At 43.0% G+C, this 17356-nt stretch overlaps 1 protein-coding gene across 1 annotated transcript in view; it reads right to left on the reverse strand.

The window, feature by feature from the left end:
* The window catches only part of AVL9 (AVL9 cell migration associated), a 397244-nt gene that overhangs the window by 14149 nt on the left and 365739 nt on the right, over window positions 1–17356 (reverse strand). Inside the window, exons 14-15 of the mRNA XM_078688247.1 lie at window positions 11271–11324; window positions 3145–3233 (exon numbers count right to left, since the gene is read on the reverse strand). Of these exons, the coding sequence (XP_078544373.1) occupies window positions 3145–3233; window positions 11271–11324 (143 nt within the window). The remainder of the gene's footprint in view (window positions 1–3144; window positions 3234–11270; window positions 11325–17356) is intronic.

Here is a 17356-nt window from a genome sequence, read left to right on the forward strand (position 1 = left end):
CATCTTCATTATATCATTATAACTATGTATAAGGGTCATCCCTTCCTTCATCCTAGGAAGACAAGACACAGCAAGGTAGAATCCCCTGAGGGCATCTTTGGGGTATATACCATATCTTTGCCAAAACAGTAATGGAGAAAGACTTCCAGGCTGATACACTGATGGGAGACGCTGAGGTTCCTGTACGCAGACACTCCAGCTCACAGTGGTCTGACATTCCTCTTGGGCGTCCATCTCGAAACCAAGACATGGTCCCACAGTCACTCACTTCAGGTAATGAGGTTGACCTCAGCCTAGGGGGATTCTCTGCTCTACACCTACATACATGCTAGGTACACTTAGGTACATCTAGTTAGGGTTGCATCGTAGAAGTACGCATTATTACTGTCATGTATTTATATGCTTGCATTTATTCATTGCTTTAGCACTATGGTAGAAATCTACCATCTATTTATTCTGTTGGTGCATGTAATCATTTATATCAGTTTCTGTCTTAAGGTTCTTTCAGCACACCTACTTTACACTAGAATGACTCGGGGTTCAATGAGGAATCAGAAACTCACAGTCCGCAAGAGACCTCTTACTCCAGCCAGCACATTTTCGGAAAAACGTACAATCGGGCATTCGCTGGGGCAGAGCTAGAATATGGAACTCTCTCCCACCCGCCATCAGAAGAATCCCCTCACTTGCACGCTTTAAAAAGGAGGCCAAACCCTTCCTTATGGGTAAATTCCTCGTTTAAACTTTTACCTTTAACCACCACAGAGACCCTGATCAATTTCTGGCTATTGCCTCCCTCTGAAGACCTAGTCACCCCACCAAGAAACCTAGGGCCCTGTCTTGAGTAACTGTAATGTAAACTGTACATATGTATCATTCCATCCCCTATGTATCCAGCAGCCCGCCCCCTCCCAATCGATTGTATACTCTTATGATTTCATGCCTTTTGTACAACTCTATGATTCTGCAAAGTGCTCTGATACCCTAACGGGTCAAGTTTGCGCTCTATAAAACACAAATATAAATAAATCCCTACCATTTATTTCTGTGTATCTCTCTGAGACATAGCGAGCACGAGTGACTGCGCGAAAAGTACTGTACTGTTTCCACGATCCCTATCGGATAGAGTTGTCATGTTCGATAGCTGCCAGTAACTATTCTCTCCTTAGTAACAGGAGTTTACAGTGACACTGTGAGGTAGCTGGTATACAGGCGAACATACCCGATGGAGGTATCTGGAATCAGTCTGGACACCAATTCCACAGTCTATGTTGTCTAAACGCGCCGCCAACATTTGTTTGGTTCTTATTTAACAGTCAAATCTGAGTACTTCAGTTGTGCATTTCCCAGAGACCCCTACTCACATTATTCAAGAGACGTCTGGAGTAGGAGGGGAAAGATCTGCCACAGCTGAGTTGGCATGTCCTATGTATTGGCTGTAGGTTTATTCAAGCTTGAAGGACAAACAGTTCCTATTTGTGCATAAAACCTTATCTCAGTTTCCTTGAAACTTTTTCGGCAATGGCTGACGAAGACCTCGTTGCGCCAGCAGATGAAGGAGAGCAAGAAGGCGAAATAAGAATTTCAGAAAATGTCAGAACTGGCCTTACTTTAAAATTAGCAGACTATGGAGTCACAGCTAGGGGTGTGACAGTAACATTTGTGATTGAGGCACACAACTCATATAGAACTGAGGTATACTATTCATGGGTTAAATTCCCCCCAGCAGATGCACGCACAAATGCATTTCTTTTTACACTCAAGATGACACACCAGAGGAATAATGTCAGTATGAAGACATTAAAGTTCCGCTCACCTACCAAGAGCACAATAACTGGTTTAAAGGCGCCCTCTCACATACAAAAGATAAATTAAGACCTGGTTCGCTCTGCAGAGATGGAGCGACTTGGCTGGTCCTGGCGGTGTATTCCCCACACCCAGACATGGACACAATGCCGGTAGCAGACCTATGTCCGCTACAAAAAGAAATAATAAAACTTTACAGAAACCTGACACAGTTTGTTAAGAGAACACTCACACTTCAGCCAACAAGTGCTACACCAGCAGGACAAATTCAGGGATCTACAACTAAAATAACTTCACAAACGCTAAACGCATTTATGGGTAAAATGCCCACTAGACGTGAGAAAATGCCATTCAGGATAGCTCCGAAAATAACACAGCTGGAGGCAGTGTGTCCACACACAAGCCCTCAAGAAAAACACAGAATTCCGACAATCTGCTTCCCAATGGGGACAGCTCCTCAGATAGAGGATTGTACCTCTTGGGGTACAGTTTTCGCTGCCATCTATACCAGAACTCATGGTATCCCTTCTATAGCAGTAAACCAGATGTATAAAGAAAAATACAGAATGAGTATGGAGCAGAACCTGCTCTGAACCTGGGGATGAAATTGTTAGGGCATTTTGCCCAGGACTCAACTATTATATTATCAAACGTAAAAGGGGAGGCAGCAGCAGTGGCAATACGCCCAACGCCTGATGGACTTCACTCCTTTACAACAGGAACGTGAGTTACCAAAAATTATCGAAGACACATATGCCGAATTATGTAGATATAATTTGGGAGCTAGAGCAACGAAACCTCAACACATGGGTGGTCCTGAAAAGGACAACACCAAGTAAGCATGTGATTCTTCCAAGAAGAAATGGGATAATAAAAAGCAAAAGAATAGAGAGAATAGTTCACAATCCAGGGGTGGGTTTCCTTAACAGGAGCCCTCCCAAAGGAGGTACAACCGGAGGAATCGTGATAACATTAAAAATCCAGACAGGTATCAGGATACTGATACATGTTCCTCTCGTTCCTTTCAGGGTTCATCAAAAAACTCAGAGAAAGAAGGACGGTCAGAACATAGACAAGAAGAATGGACAAAGTACAGAGTCACACAGCGTACTTCAGACTATAATATCAAAAAAGAAGGTTTAAGTCAGGCCCTAAGTTACATAGGCTGCAGTCGTTTTAGATACCCTCCCTACCTTGTTTTTATTCCACTTAAATCTAAGCTCACAACAATTTAATTCACAAAACGGTCATCCAGCTCAAGATTGTTTTCATTGATTTTCCACTGTATATGATCGACAATGATGAAACTATGCAGAAAAATGACAAAGCATTCCTTACCAACAGCCTTTCCTGTCTGTACAACACTCCGACTGGTGGTGACCACAGCATTTCCAATTTTCTTGCCTCTTTCACTGTTTTGCACAGAACTATGGAAAAAAAGTTTTTTTTAAATAACAACTACATTTTTATCATCAATTAAAAGGATTTCCAATTAGCAAAGAAAATTATCATACATTTCAAATCATAGAGATAGAATAGCAAATGAATATTTTTGTTACATTTGAAAATAGGTTTAATTACATGCCAGTGCACATTTCATGCATGTCTCCAATAGTAAAAATAGCAACTGATGAATGTTTAGCAGCCGTGTTTTGACTATTAATCAATTTAATGTAACATGTCTCAACGAAAGTTGTTGGAAACCTTTCATTTCCTTCTCCAGCTAAACAGACAACCTCGTAAAATTTAGAGATGAAAGAGAACCAATGCCATCTTGTACATCGTGTTTGACCGAGTGAGCAAATGTGGCATGTATTTTAGCAAGCACATTAAAGTTTAGATTCTGACTCAATACTGTGCCTTGAAAGATACATACAAAGGGATAAGAAGTGCACCGAAGAAGTTATTAAATGGGCATATGTGAATAATGGGATCTCACAGAAGGCAGAGATAACAATATTGTGCGCTTCTACTTGGAAAACAGCTGGTTATGGTTCAGCAAACACAAACTTGAAAAAATACCCGAAATTTTCCTGTTAGGATACGCAATACCCAACAGACACCATAAACCACAATGTTAGCCATGTTTGCTCTAGGTAGACAGAACTTTTTCCTATGACAATTTGCAAAGTATTTCATTGAGTATTGTGGGCGTCATTAGTTATGGTGTGTGTTGCATATAATAACTGGCAAATTTCAGGGCCTTTTCAGTTTGTGTGCACTGAACCATAACTAATAGTTTTTAAAAGTGTGTTTCAGCGTTAGGCAGTGAACACTGGGGTTTGGCCACTGGATCTGGTGCCCATGCCCAAATAACTGCAGGTAGCCAAACCCTGCAGCTCACGGCCAAACGCACTGTATAGCACCCAATCCCCTGTGGGCAGCCACCCTTTGCTGCACATGGACTTTGGCATACGCAGTGGAGATTGTCCACAGGGCTTGGCATGTGCCCATCCAACTGCAGGCAGCCGACTCCCACTGTGCATGGATTCAAACTTATGCTGTGGAGTAGGGGTTGCCCAACCCACCATGGGTAGCCTTGCATATCCTAGAGTTAACAGATAGAAGCTCTTTGATTTGGGTTTGTGGTTTTCAAAAGAACCCTTTTTATGTTTCTGTTTTGGCGGACTTTGTTTTTTTTTTAACTTTTCTGTACATCTCTCATAGCAAACAGCTACTTATAAACTTTTTTTACTGATGGAATTTTTCGGAATGTACTTTCATCTTTGATTCCCATTTTTTAAAATTTAGTTCAACGGACGATGAGGTGATCTTGAACTATCTGAAGTTCAGTTCTGCACCGTCCTTCTGCGGTTTAGCCACAACTGCTCATAGTATACACAAAATCCCAACCGCTCAGGTCTCCTGCTCTTGACAAAATGAGAGCTGAGCCTTCTCTGGTAATGGAAAAGGCATGTTTTCTTGTAGTGGAAGGCACCTGAGCAACCAAAGAAAAGCTCAGAATGTCCTTTACAATGTTAAATAGTCAACAGGCTCGACAATTAGCCCACAGACTAGACAAGAAGTTCTGTCCATGTTACTAGGCATGTAAAGTCCACGGTTTTGCAATAGAGACCACAAACATGGCTCATTAAAACAAAAAGTTGTGTTAACAATATTTGTCCCACACAAAATTGACTCTGATGTCAGCCCACATGCTCAATGGTGTCCAAAAGTGTTGCTAGCCTGCTGACTATTTTTCAAAGCTGCAGACCTAAACCAGTGTCCAAAGTTTTTAGCTTTGGTATCAAGAACGCAAATTAGAAAAGTTGTGGCCCCATTGTGGGGTCCTTTCGATAGCTGTAGACTATGGGTTTTTTCATGCCTGCAGCCTCCAAATATTGTCTGCAGATCCAGTGCAAAAAAACTCAAATATATATAATATCACACACGCACATTTATATCATAATACATATATATATATACACATTTTTTACCTGAAAGTGACACTTAGGGTGAGGAAGGGATCCCTTGTGGAGCTTCGAACTTTGGCCTGTTGGTCACGGTGTGTATATCCTGTCACCTTAGGTGTACTTTAATTTGTTTTCTTATTTGATGACATAGGGATAGAGCCTAGCATCTTTTAACACCTTCAAGTGCTAAGGCAATTCCCCCTCTGTGCTGACTTTTATTTACTCCATTTCTCATGACGAGCTCAGCTCGTCATGAGCACACGATCAGTGTACTGCATGACTAGCTGAGCTCGTCATGAGCATGGAAGGGGTTAATGTGAATCACAAAAGAAAATGTCCTATACCAGGTTATGTGTCTTGGGGCCAGATGTAGGTAGGCTTTTACCGGGTGGTAACGGCCGAATTCGGCCGTTACCACCCGGTAAAAGCAATTTGACATGTAGGTCCCTGTAATTGACAGACTCGGTAAATTTACCGGTAGGTAAATTTACCGAGTATGTAAAATACCGAGTCGGTATCATTACTGATTCCGGACAATTGGTATGTAGGTGGGACTCTGAGCCCCACAAGCAGTACAACATCGGTATTTTACCATCAAATACTACTTGATGGTAAAATACCGTTTCTGGTGTGCATGCACATGTGTGCATGCACACCTATGCCATATGACAGGCAGACCTGCCCTTAGGGCAGGTATGCCTGCCACATGGCACCCGAGCCTCTTTTGGGGGTGCCAGAGGGTGTCAAAGTGACACCCCCTGCACCCTTGTGACAGTCGGTATTTTCCGATGTGGTAAATACCGACCGGTATATGCCCAATCAATCCTATGGGCTTCAAAGCCCATAGGAATGCATGGGCATTGACTGGTCGGTATTTACCACATCGGAAATTACCGACTGTTTCCGATTCGGTAATTGCACATCTGCAATTACCTACATCTCGGTATTTTTATTTTCCGACCTCTTAAATACCGAGCCGGTATGACTCGGTATTTAAGAGGTCGGTAAATAAAAATTACCTACATCTGGCCCTTGATGTTAAATTGTTCATAAGTATCAAGGACCCCCTGAAAATATGGATACAACAATTCCTAGGTCAGGGGTAAAACAACACATGAAATTTACCAACCTAGGCAATTAATTCTTAGTGCTCATAGAGAAAGTGACATAAAAAGGAGGTTCTATAAAACATAAATTCAGTAACTCAGGTTTTATTAACAAAAAAGATAAAAGACAATAGTAAAATGTTGATTCTCAAATATAATTAATCAACTGTCATCAATAATAATCAAATAAGTATTACAAGATATCAATCAAAATACAATTAAAAATCAGATTTAAAAAAGGGGGGGAGGGGGATAGAGGGGCATAAAGTATTTCTCAGAGAAATAAGGGGGGAGGGGGATAGAGTGGCATAAAGTATTTCTCTGAGAAATACTTTATGCCACTCTATCCCCTTCCCCCCCTTTTTTAAATCTGATTTTTAATTGTATTTTGATTATGATATCTTGTAATGCTTATTTGATTATTATTGATGACAGTTGATTAATTGTATTTGAGAATCAACTTTTTACTATTGTCTTTTATCTTTTTTGTTAATAAAACCTGAGTTACTGAATTTATGTTTTATAGAACCTCCTTTTTATGTCACTTTCTCTATGAGCACTAAGATTTAATTGTCTAGGTTGGTAAATTTCATGTGTTAATGTTAAATTGTGTCAGAATATTTTAAAGGGCAAATGTAATATTCTTTGAAAAATTTTTGTGCTACGTCCAAACATAAAGCCCAGATTTACTAACACTTTGCACAGACTTTGTGTTACTTTTGTAACACAAACCCGGTGTAAAGTGTTCTGGTTATATTTACTTTTTTATATATATCAAAATTTGTGTTGGAACTTGGCAAAAGTAATGCAAAGTAGCAGTATGCTCTACTTTGTGTCAAGGGGCAGCCCATGGGCATTTCCATGGAATCACCAATTGAATTTTGACACAAATACCTGTCTATTATTATTGGTAGAGAGGGATCTGTGCCACAAAAGTGTGCATCCTTGAAGCAGGCGTAAACGTGAATCAAGTTTGAAAGCTCTCCACATTTTTCAAAATGTGCATGTGTGGACCACTACTCGCAGAGGTGGCTGACCGGCAGAGTGAGAGTGACAAAATGCTAAATGAGCCAGTGGATAATGGTGTATGCTTCATGTTTGGGCTTCTTGTTGGAGGTCATATTTGTGGGATTTTTTTTAAATAGTTTTTGGTGGTATTCTGTCGGATATTTCTTTACAGGATTTAGTACTTTTCTGTGGGGAGTGTGAAGGGGCGGGACGTGGTGGGTGTTGCTTAAAGGGAGGAGCAGTTGAATGAGTGGAATGTGGGGGTTCCAGTGATTTCAGTTGCTGATTGCTGCTTTTGGCTGCTTAATATATTCAGTGCCACTGGAATAAATACATCTTACCCCACCAGACCCGACTCTTCTTCCATATACCAGTCATTAATGGTGAAGAATAATAAAGTAAGGAAGTTCAGCAGGTGCAGCTGCCGAGAAGACAAAAAGGGGAATGGGCCACAGAAGGAATAATGTGTTGGGCAACCTGCTAATGTCTGTGATACTACCCGCAGGTGTATCAAGACACAGTTGTTGCAACGCTTGGGCCGTTCCCTTTAAGGAGAAAGAGTCAGTGATGGCTTCACAATCAAGGCAATATTACTTGGTTTGGGTTCAACACAGCAGTGGTTGTCTGATTTCAGGCAGCCTCCTTAGATGAACTGCAGTTCTTCAGAGCAGGGAACAAAACATTGTACCCTTAGTGGTCTCGCAGTGTGGCAGATTATGTTTCCACACATGATGCCCTTCTTTCTCTGTTCTATGCAATAGTAGTCCTTTCTTCCTCAGTCCAGTGTCTGGTTCTCACGATGAGATCAGATACAAAATCCTGCCCATGGTCAAATCCTTTCCTCTATGCTAACTAACTAGGCTTATCTGAATTCAAGAATGGTAGAGTTTTTCTGGCATTTATGGCCAACTACTTTCTGGTAGATGGCGGCAGGATCACCAGGCACTGAAAATTAGTGCAACACTAGAAAATGAACCATCTACACCCAAGTGCACGCGTACACACACACGCGCGTATACACACGCGTATACACACGCGTACACACACGCGTATACACACGCGTATACACACGCGTACGTGTACACACACACACACACACACACACACACACACACTTTGTTAAAGGAGGATTACTTTGGGTGATGCTCCATTTACAACATAGTTATGGAAACTGCAGGAAAAACAAAGTTTGCGAGAAATGGTCAAATCAGCAGGGAAGCATAAGATTATGGAGCATTTACAACAATATGGTGATAATAATTATATCTAAGGGTAAATTATTAGGAATCTTGTTACTACTTTTACATTCTTTTAAAATGTAAGTAATATTATTTGGTATGCAAAGACACTACAAAACTCTTTTCTCTTTCTTTGTGGGATCCATGTAGTTGAAGGACAAATGATACCACTTTGGGGTTAGCTGGAAAAGACAGTCACCAAACAGACACAAAGAGGAGTCAGGCAACATAAGACTAGGGATCATATCAGAAAATCCGCCCAAAACCTACAAAATAAATTATCTGGTCCAGGTTGAGCTTGGCAAGTTTCATGCAAATCAATTTGCCATTTAAGCTCTGATAGGAATCTTTGCTCTCTACTACAGAAAATAAATGGCTAAACACAATTACACTAAACGTGTTGTGAAACAGGAACTTTACTCAGGGAAGTGACTTTGCTTGGCTTAATATAAATACCTTCTGCGTTTTTTGAGAAATTAGCCTTATAAATGTGGGCTTCAATAAACTTGGGTTCAAGGACAGCTTATGGCCGAAATGTCAAAAAATAAAATAATATGATTGGACAAGGGAGCTTTTTCTACTTTCTGCCATTTTGGGTGCACTCATCTGAGATCCCTGATTGGCTGACCACAACAGAGAAAAATCTGTTGCCGCTGACACTACAGGAAGCTGTGTTTAGAGATCCTGGAGCAGGGTTTGGGATCCATGGGCTTCCAGGCCCACAGATCCCAAGTTAGTACCCTGACCGCCACGCTAGTCCCTATCTTGAGCCTGCAGAATCAGGAGTGGTCTTGTGGAACGTTATTGATTCTCCTCCTGAGTTTGCAGACCCATAAGATGGGTCACAACTTCAAGGAGAACTTGTGGGTCTTTGTTACGGCCTCCGAGTCCCACACTGTTTGGGAACCCAAATAAAGGTGAGTGAACCCCCCCCCCCCCTCCCCACCCTTCAAATGTTTTTTTTATTTCAGGGCAAACTCCCTATAGTAAAGGTGGATGGGAGCAGGGAAAGCGTGCAAGTATTGGCAGAAGGCCACGCCCTGCTATCAAACCTCCATTGCGTTCAGCCACAGGTTTTGCACTGTGGAGGTTGTCCTCCTGTGGAAGGTTGGGAGCATGACTTGGCCAAATGCTAGGCTCTGTGACCAACTCTTGCGGCACATGGTGGCCAAATACCATGTGCAGCGGGAGATGCTTGCATGTGGTAGGTTTAATACATGGCATGGCCAAAACCCACACCCTCCAGCCACCCCTGGAGGCACATGGCCAAAGGCAGTGTGGGTTGGCCACCAGTGGAGGTTGGGCACAAAATCTGGCAAAAGGGTATGTACAGTAGGGGTTAGACACATATGGTGGGATGCCCAAAGGGCCAGGCCAAATAGCAGCCTCTTTGACTAACCCCCACTTCACATGGGCAAGCCTGTGCACAGCGATGCTTGGCCACCCGTGGTTTTGTCGCAAGGACCATGTGGTTATCTCTCAATGTGCATGGGCGAAACCTCAGAAGCTCACAAAAATCTATAGCTAAAGTGAAGTTATGCTTAAAATTGGTTACAATGCCAATTTTGTCTGTTAAAAAAACAAATTCTGTTAATAAAAAAAAATAAAAATTAGTCACTTAAAAAATACCATAGCCGGCTGCTACTAAAATGTTCAGCCTTTAAGATTGCAAGGATTTGTTGACCTTTCTGGATCAGCAGATTCTGTATTTTACGAATTTAAAAAGTACATTTTAGCAACTCCAAGATGGTCATTCCAATTGTCAAAATATCTCGATTTTCTTTCCTCATTTAACACTTTATTTTTGGGCTGTTTTATTGCAAAAAATGGGGAATGGATTTTGATGACACCCCCAAAAAAACCAATTGTGAGTTGGAAAATGCTGCTTCACCATATCACAAGTTTCTGAAAAATCTATCAAGGGGCTTGAGCTAGAGGTGCGACAGCTTCTTTCCTTCTGGAAATTAACATGGTATTTCGCACATTAAGAGCCCCCTCTCTGTACCCTTTGCTCACCTTGCCAGATCATTATAAAACTTTTGAGGATTGAGTCAATGTGACTGATTCAAAGACGAGGAAAGTTTCATGCAGGTTTCATCAAACAACACAAAAGTGTTTAAGATTTATTTTAAAATACAGTTCCTGTGGGGCAGGCTGGCTTTGTAACTACTACTAGTTACCCACAGATAACTGAAATTTAGGAAGAACAGAACACTGGCAGTTTGGGATTTCATGAACAAGGTTACCATGATACTGTCAGTCAGTACAGTGCTTGCTCATTGAAGAGTGTATACCATTAGAATTCGACCACTTGGTATTTATCAATGCAGGTCCAGAGTGGAATGATGGCAAGATATGTATTTATCCATGAGAGTTAGGGGGAATTGACAAACGAAGTAGGAAGATTAGATTACACAGAAAACGGACTTCAGTTAAAATCATTCAACTGAACTACTAAAAATTTTTTTTTGAATAAACAAAGCAAAGACAAACCAAATTTGTGTTTAATGTTCAACCATGACTGCAAGCAAGTACTGTAAGAAGGAAGTAAAGTCACTCTAAAGATGAGTACTTTTTCTCTCTGCCTCTTTAATATGCCTCAAAGCCTTCTTACATTGTAATTACATGACAACCTATATCAATCAATTAATTAACATGAAACAATGTCCTATTAAACATAATAACTAATTAACACTTACTGTGACAGCCTAAGTTTAACATCTGAGACACTGTATTGTCCCTGGAACGGATGGCTGGAAAATAAAGAAAATAATCATGAGACACTAGTTTGTCTGATTTTAAAATATAGATATTTTGTAAATTTAAAATGAATCACTTAGTCGACATGCTTTTTTCAAATAGAGAACAAAAAACTAAATGTATCAGCAAAATAATTTTTCTTAATTAAGCATTTCTCAGGTACACAATTCCTTACTGTACACTATGCAAGTCAGTATCTGTTAGAGGAGCAATAGATAAAATATTTGCCAAACTTTTTTACATATAAATCAAGCATTTGCAATGCAATAGGTCTCGCATTAGGAAAGTTTGAGCTATTGGTATTGAAAATTACACATTTTTTATTCATGTGTTGGTTTTAAAAGTAGCGAAATTAATAGCTTTGTCATTTACAATGCCAATAGTTATAATTTTTGCAAATGTGACACCTATAGCATTTGTAATGCAATATGTGTTATGCCAATAGTTATAATTTTTGCAAATGTGACACCTATAGCATTTGTAATGCAATATGTGTTGTATTTACGTGACTTACATGTATTGATATTACAAATAACAATGGCTTTTATTTTTTTATTAATTAATACTTAAATAAAAGTTATTGTAATTTATAATGGCAATAGCTTAAACTTTTGTAAATAACTTATGAAGATTATGTTCAGTGTATTTTATTGTGACGAAAATCCAAGAACAGAAGTGAAATATTAACATCTTTTTGTGACATTTGTAATAAAGCTTGAAACATTGAGAAAACATATTTGAACCAGTTGTTGTTGAATGGTTGCACAGATTGATGCAGTGGTGGCGCTGAGTGATGTTGTGGTGGCGATGAGTGATGCTGTGGCGTTCAGTGATGCTGTGGTGGTGCAATAGATAGAGTGAGTGCGATAGATAGAGTGAGTGCGATAGATAGAGTGAGTGCGATAGATAGAGTGAGTGCGATAGATAGAGTGAGGGCGATAGATAGAGTGAGGGCGATAGATAGAGTGAGGGCGATAGATAGAGTGAGGGCGATAGATAGAGTGAGGGCGATAGATAGAGTGAGGGCGATAGATAGAGTGAGGGCGATAGATAGAGTGAGGGCAATAGATAGAGTGAGGGCGATAGATAGATAGAGTGAGGGCGATAGATAGAGTGAGGGCGATAGATTAGAGTGAGGGCAATAGATAGAGTGAGGATGATAGATAGGCAGATAGATAGATAGATAGAGTGAGTGAGGGCTATAGATAGATAGAGTGAGGGTGATAGATAGATAGAGTGAGGGCGATAGATAGAGTGGGGATAGGGGAGAGAGGGGAGTGAGGAGAGAGGGGAGTGAGGAGAGAGGGGAGTGAGGAGAGAGGGGAAAGAGAGGGAGGGGAGAGAGGGTTTGGAGAGTGAGGAGAGGGGAGAGTGAGGAGAGGGGAGAGTGAAAAGAGGGGAGAGGGAAGAGTGAGGAGAGAGGGAAGAGTGAGGATATAGGGAGTGGAGAGAGGGTGGGGAGAGGGGGAGTGAGGAGATAGGGGGAGGGCAGAGAGAGGGGAGAGTAAGGAGAGAGGGAAGAGGGGAGGGGAGAGCGGGGCAGGGAGAGAGGGGAGGGTAGAGAGGGAGGGTAGAGGAGAGAGAGGAGAGAGGTGAGAGGAGAGTGAGGAGAGAGGGGGGAGGTAGAGAGGAGAAGAGTGAGGAGAGAGAGGAGAGTGGTAAGAGGGGAGAGTGGTGAGGGGGAGAGTGATGAGAGTATAGAGTGTTGAGAGAGGAGAGAGTGGGGGGAGTGGGGATAGTGAGGAGAGGGGGAGAAAAGAAGAGAGGGGAAAGGGAGGGTAGAGGAGAGTGAGGAGAGGGGAGAGAGGGAGGTGAGAGAGGGAGGGGAGAGTGGAGGGAGGGGAGAGTGGTGAGAGGGGAGAGTGGTGAGAGGGGAGAGTGGTGAGAGGGGAGAGTGGTGAGAGGGGAGAGTGGTGAGAGGGGAGAGTGGTGAGAGGGGAGAGTGGTGAGAGGGGTGAGAGAGGAGAGAGGGGTGAGAGAGGAGAGAGGGGTGAGAGAGGAGAGAGTGGTGAGAGAGGAGAGAGTGGTGTGAGAGGAGACAGTGGGGAGAGTGAGGATAGTGAGGAGAGGGGAGATTGAGATGAGAGGGAGGTGAGAGAGGGAGGGGAGAGTGGTGAGAGATGGGAGAGTAGTGTGAGGGGAGAGTGGGAAGAGTGAGGAGAGGGGAGAGATAAGAGGGGAGAGAGGAGAAGAGAGGAGAGAGGCGAAGAGAGGGGAGACTGGAGAGAGGAAAGTGGGGAGAGTGAGGAGAGGGGAGAGTGGGGAGAGTGAGGAGAGAGAGGAGAGGAGAGGGGAGAGTGAGGAGAGGGGAGAGTGAGGATAGGGGAGAGTGAGGATAGGGGAGAGTGAGGATAGGGGAGAGTGGTGAGAGGGGGAGTGATGAGAGAGGAGAGAGTGGAGAGAGAGGAGAGAGTGGGGCGAGTGAGGATAGTGAGGAGAGGGGGATAGTGAGGAGAGAGGAGAGGGGAGAGTGAGGAGAGGGGAGGGTGAGGAGAGGGGAGAGGTAGAGAGGAGAAGAGAGGGTAGAGAAGGGGGGAGAGAGGATAGTGGTGAGAGGAGAGTGGTGAGAGGGGAGAGTGGTGGGAGGGGAAGGGGACAGAGAAGAGAGTGGTGAGAGGGGAGAGAGGGGGAGAGAGAGAAGAGAGGGGAGAGAGGAGGAGAGTGGTGAGAGTGGATAGTGGTGAGAGGGAAGAGTGGTGAGAGGGGAGGGTGAGGAGAGAGAGGAGTGTGGAGAGGGACGAGAGGAGAGAGGTAAGATGGTAGAGATTAGGTAGGAGAAGAGAGGTGAGAGAATAAGAGAGGGGAGAGAGGAGAGTGAGGAGAGGGGAGAGTGAGGAGAGTGTTGAGTGAGGAGAGGGTTGAGTGAGGAGAGGGGAGAGTGCGGAGAGGGGAGAGTGCGGAGAGGGGAGATGCAGGGTAGAGAGGGGAGTGAGGAGAGAGGGGAGTGAGGAGAGAGGGGAAGAGCGAGGAGAGAGTGAGGATAGAGGGAGTGGAGAGAGGAGGGGAGAGGGGGGAGTGAAGATAGGGGGGAGGGGATAGTGAGGAGAGAGGGGAGAGTAAGGAGAGAGGGAAGAGGGGAGGGGAGAGAGGGGAGGGGAGAGCTGGGGTCCGTTTGTAATTTTAAAATAAAAACGTGCCAAAATGTTTAAAAACTGCAATTGGTGATTAAGTGTGCTTTGTGCGCACGTACAAATGTAGTTGGGAAAATATAAGCAAAATAAGACCCAGCAATGTGGGTTCCAAGATGGGATGTTAGTATTTTCTTTTCAAAACCACACCCGCTTTTTGTTTACACAGATTTCATGCTGTTTGTTAGAAGATGGAAATAAAATTGCACCTTAAAACTGCAAAATAATATGATTCGCCGCACTTAATTTGTTTACAAATTAAACACTAATAGGGCGTTTCTAACCATGACATTATTCAGTTTGCCCTTCTCCATGCCAATAGTAGAATGTTTACTATAGTTAGGCAGTGCAACAAAGGATTTTAAGACCGCATCGGGAGTTAGCGCAATAGCATTTACAAACCGCTTTTCTGACGTGAAGTTTATTGTTCAGTATTTGCACACCGCATCAGAGAACCCGATCAAATTGTGTCAGAATTGCAGAATTATGTGCTTAAGTCAACGCAGCGGTCGAAGTGTATTGAAAACACGTAAGGGAACTGTGATGCTGTTCACAATGGGGCCAGGCCGAGTAAGCGTGGTGCGAGGTCAAAGGAATACTAAAACAAGGACTGTGCGGCGAAAAGGGAAGGGTGAATGCCAGCAGGAAGGGAGGGGGTGGCAAAGCAGCTGGGGTGTCAAAGGATTTTAAGACTGCATCGGGAGTTAGCGCAATAGCATTTACAAACCGCTTTTCTGAGGTGAAGTTTATTGTTCAGTATTTGCACGCTGCATCGGGAGCACTGGAATCAAATCTAATTGTTTAAAAAAAATTTTTTTAAAGCATTTTCACTACGCATCAAGGCCAGCGATCGAGGATTAATGCAGAAGCATTTGAAACAAGCAATGTCCTGAGCAAATGGTGGGGGCCTGAAGCAGTGGAGTGGGAGAGGTAAGGGGGGAGTCACGGGGAGATTAAGGGACAGAAGGCAAGCAGATGAAGTGACAGAGGCAGGCGGGGGGCGGGGAGCAGAACCTTTTAAGAGCCAGAGTCACGGCCTGTGGCCGTGAATAAGTGAAGTGAATAATTAGGGGAGGAGAACTGGCAGGCTGATAGGCAGAAGGCTCAGGCAAGCTCGTGCACTTCCCAAAATCCGGCTTGAAGAGAGCCAATCAGCTGCCTGAATAGAGCCTTTAGGGAAAGAAGCAGATCAGCGACATAAGGGCTCACCCCTGTTTTCTTTTTCTGCGAAATAGAAAAGGGGCGAGCCCTAAAAATGGGGGCAACCTTTTGAGTGTGGTGGAAGTAACTTTCTTCTTTAGGGTGCAGCCAAATGGGCATTGGGGATCTGTGACAGTATGAGGACCTACCACGCTGCTAATGTAGACACATTTAGGTGACAGTCTGTGTATGAACGAAAGGACAATCACATTAACTAGTGGGCCAGGTAACCGGCTTGTGCTCTGGGTTAAGTTAAAGAAAACATATTTTGGACAAACTATGAAATATTTTAGACCAATAATAGATTCAATTGAAAAATGGATCATCCAGAGACTTCTACTTGACATTATACTAATATGTGGCGTAGTTTATTAGTTATTTAAACCATAAACATGTACAGAGTATGCATCGAACATATTTACAAAATGTAAAAAGTGGTATAAAAACATTACATTTCCAGTTAAAAAATAATCCAGTTATAAAAGTCAACCGTGCATTTCAAGAAAAAAAAATACTCAGGCCATGTCCCTAGCAACCCCCCATGGCCTAAGTGTGTGTCACAGCTTCGCTAAAAGGTGTAATGTTGGACCTAAAGTGTCCAAAGCTTCTTCTAAGCAGGGTAGGGAATTAAGACACTTTTACTCTTGACACCTATTTTTAGATGTAACCTCGGTAAGGCGGGATATGGAATTGAGATTCCACTAGCCACTGGCCAGGACGTATGACACGTCTACACAGGAGAGCTTGCGGTTTCCACAACCTTTGTCCCAATGAAATCGGGAGAGGAAACCTTTCACTCTTGCCTACCCCTATCACCTTATATTGGCACTTTGAACCCCAAATGTCTGTCTTGGATTTTGCAAGAATCTTGAATACATCCATAAACTGTACCAGCCGAATATTGAGCATCATATTCCTTGGGTTTAGTGACTATTGTTGTGATCTGCAGGTCCTGATTCTTAGGCTCTTGAATTCATTATGCAGTAGAGCCCTCTGCTGCAGACCTAAGAAGGGATAGGTGCCAAGTATTGTGCAGCAGCATTTCCTTTGTCTGGTGACATAAATGGCACATCATACCCCCCCCCTCCTCCTCCCCCCCCCTGCCCATCATCTTGCCATTTGGGTTAAGAGTCGAGGTTAGGTAGCACGTCCAGTCTCATGGACAGTAACTTTTTTTTTGATTTTGAGAGAGAAGGCGGCCTCAAGGAGGGCCTGGTCCTTTGAATCATAATATGTATTTAACACCAGCCACCCAGGCTCTTGTTGGGCTACGGCTCCTTTATCTTCCTCCGAGCTCTGCAGTCAAATTTTATTTTATTTTTTTAAACCTTTTTATTAGTTTTCCCGTGTACATATTGGACATACATTTTAAAACTACAATTACAGTCATATAACATTCGGTGAGTGTTATTGGCATTATGACATATTTACATCAAGGCTATTGTTGTTTGTCCGGGTGCTCATAGTTTGACTAAACATGTGTGAATGCTTTGTAAGGGTGGGTCTCATTCTGGTTTTAGTTCCTGGGCCTGTGTGGTGCGTCCTACTGCTCTCGTAGTTAGTCGGAATGAGTCACTTACAATCGGTAAGGATGTATCTGGTAGAGACACAGTCTAGCTGCAGATTCCTTAACACCGGCCCATCCTGCCCATATTGCGAGGACCTTTTCAGGTTGGGCTTTCTACATTTGCCTCCCT

The sequence above is a fragment of the Lissotriton helveticus genome, chromosome 4_1 (genome assembly GCF_964261635.1).
Source record: "Lissotriton helveticus chromosome 4_1, aLisHel1.1, whole genome shotgun sequence".
Lineage (NCBI taxonomy): Eukaryota > Metazoa > Chordata > Amphibia > Caudata > Salamandridae > Lissotriton > Lissotriton helveticus.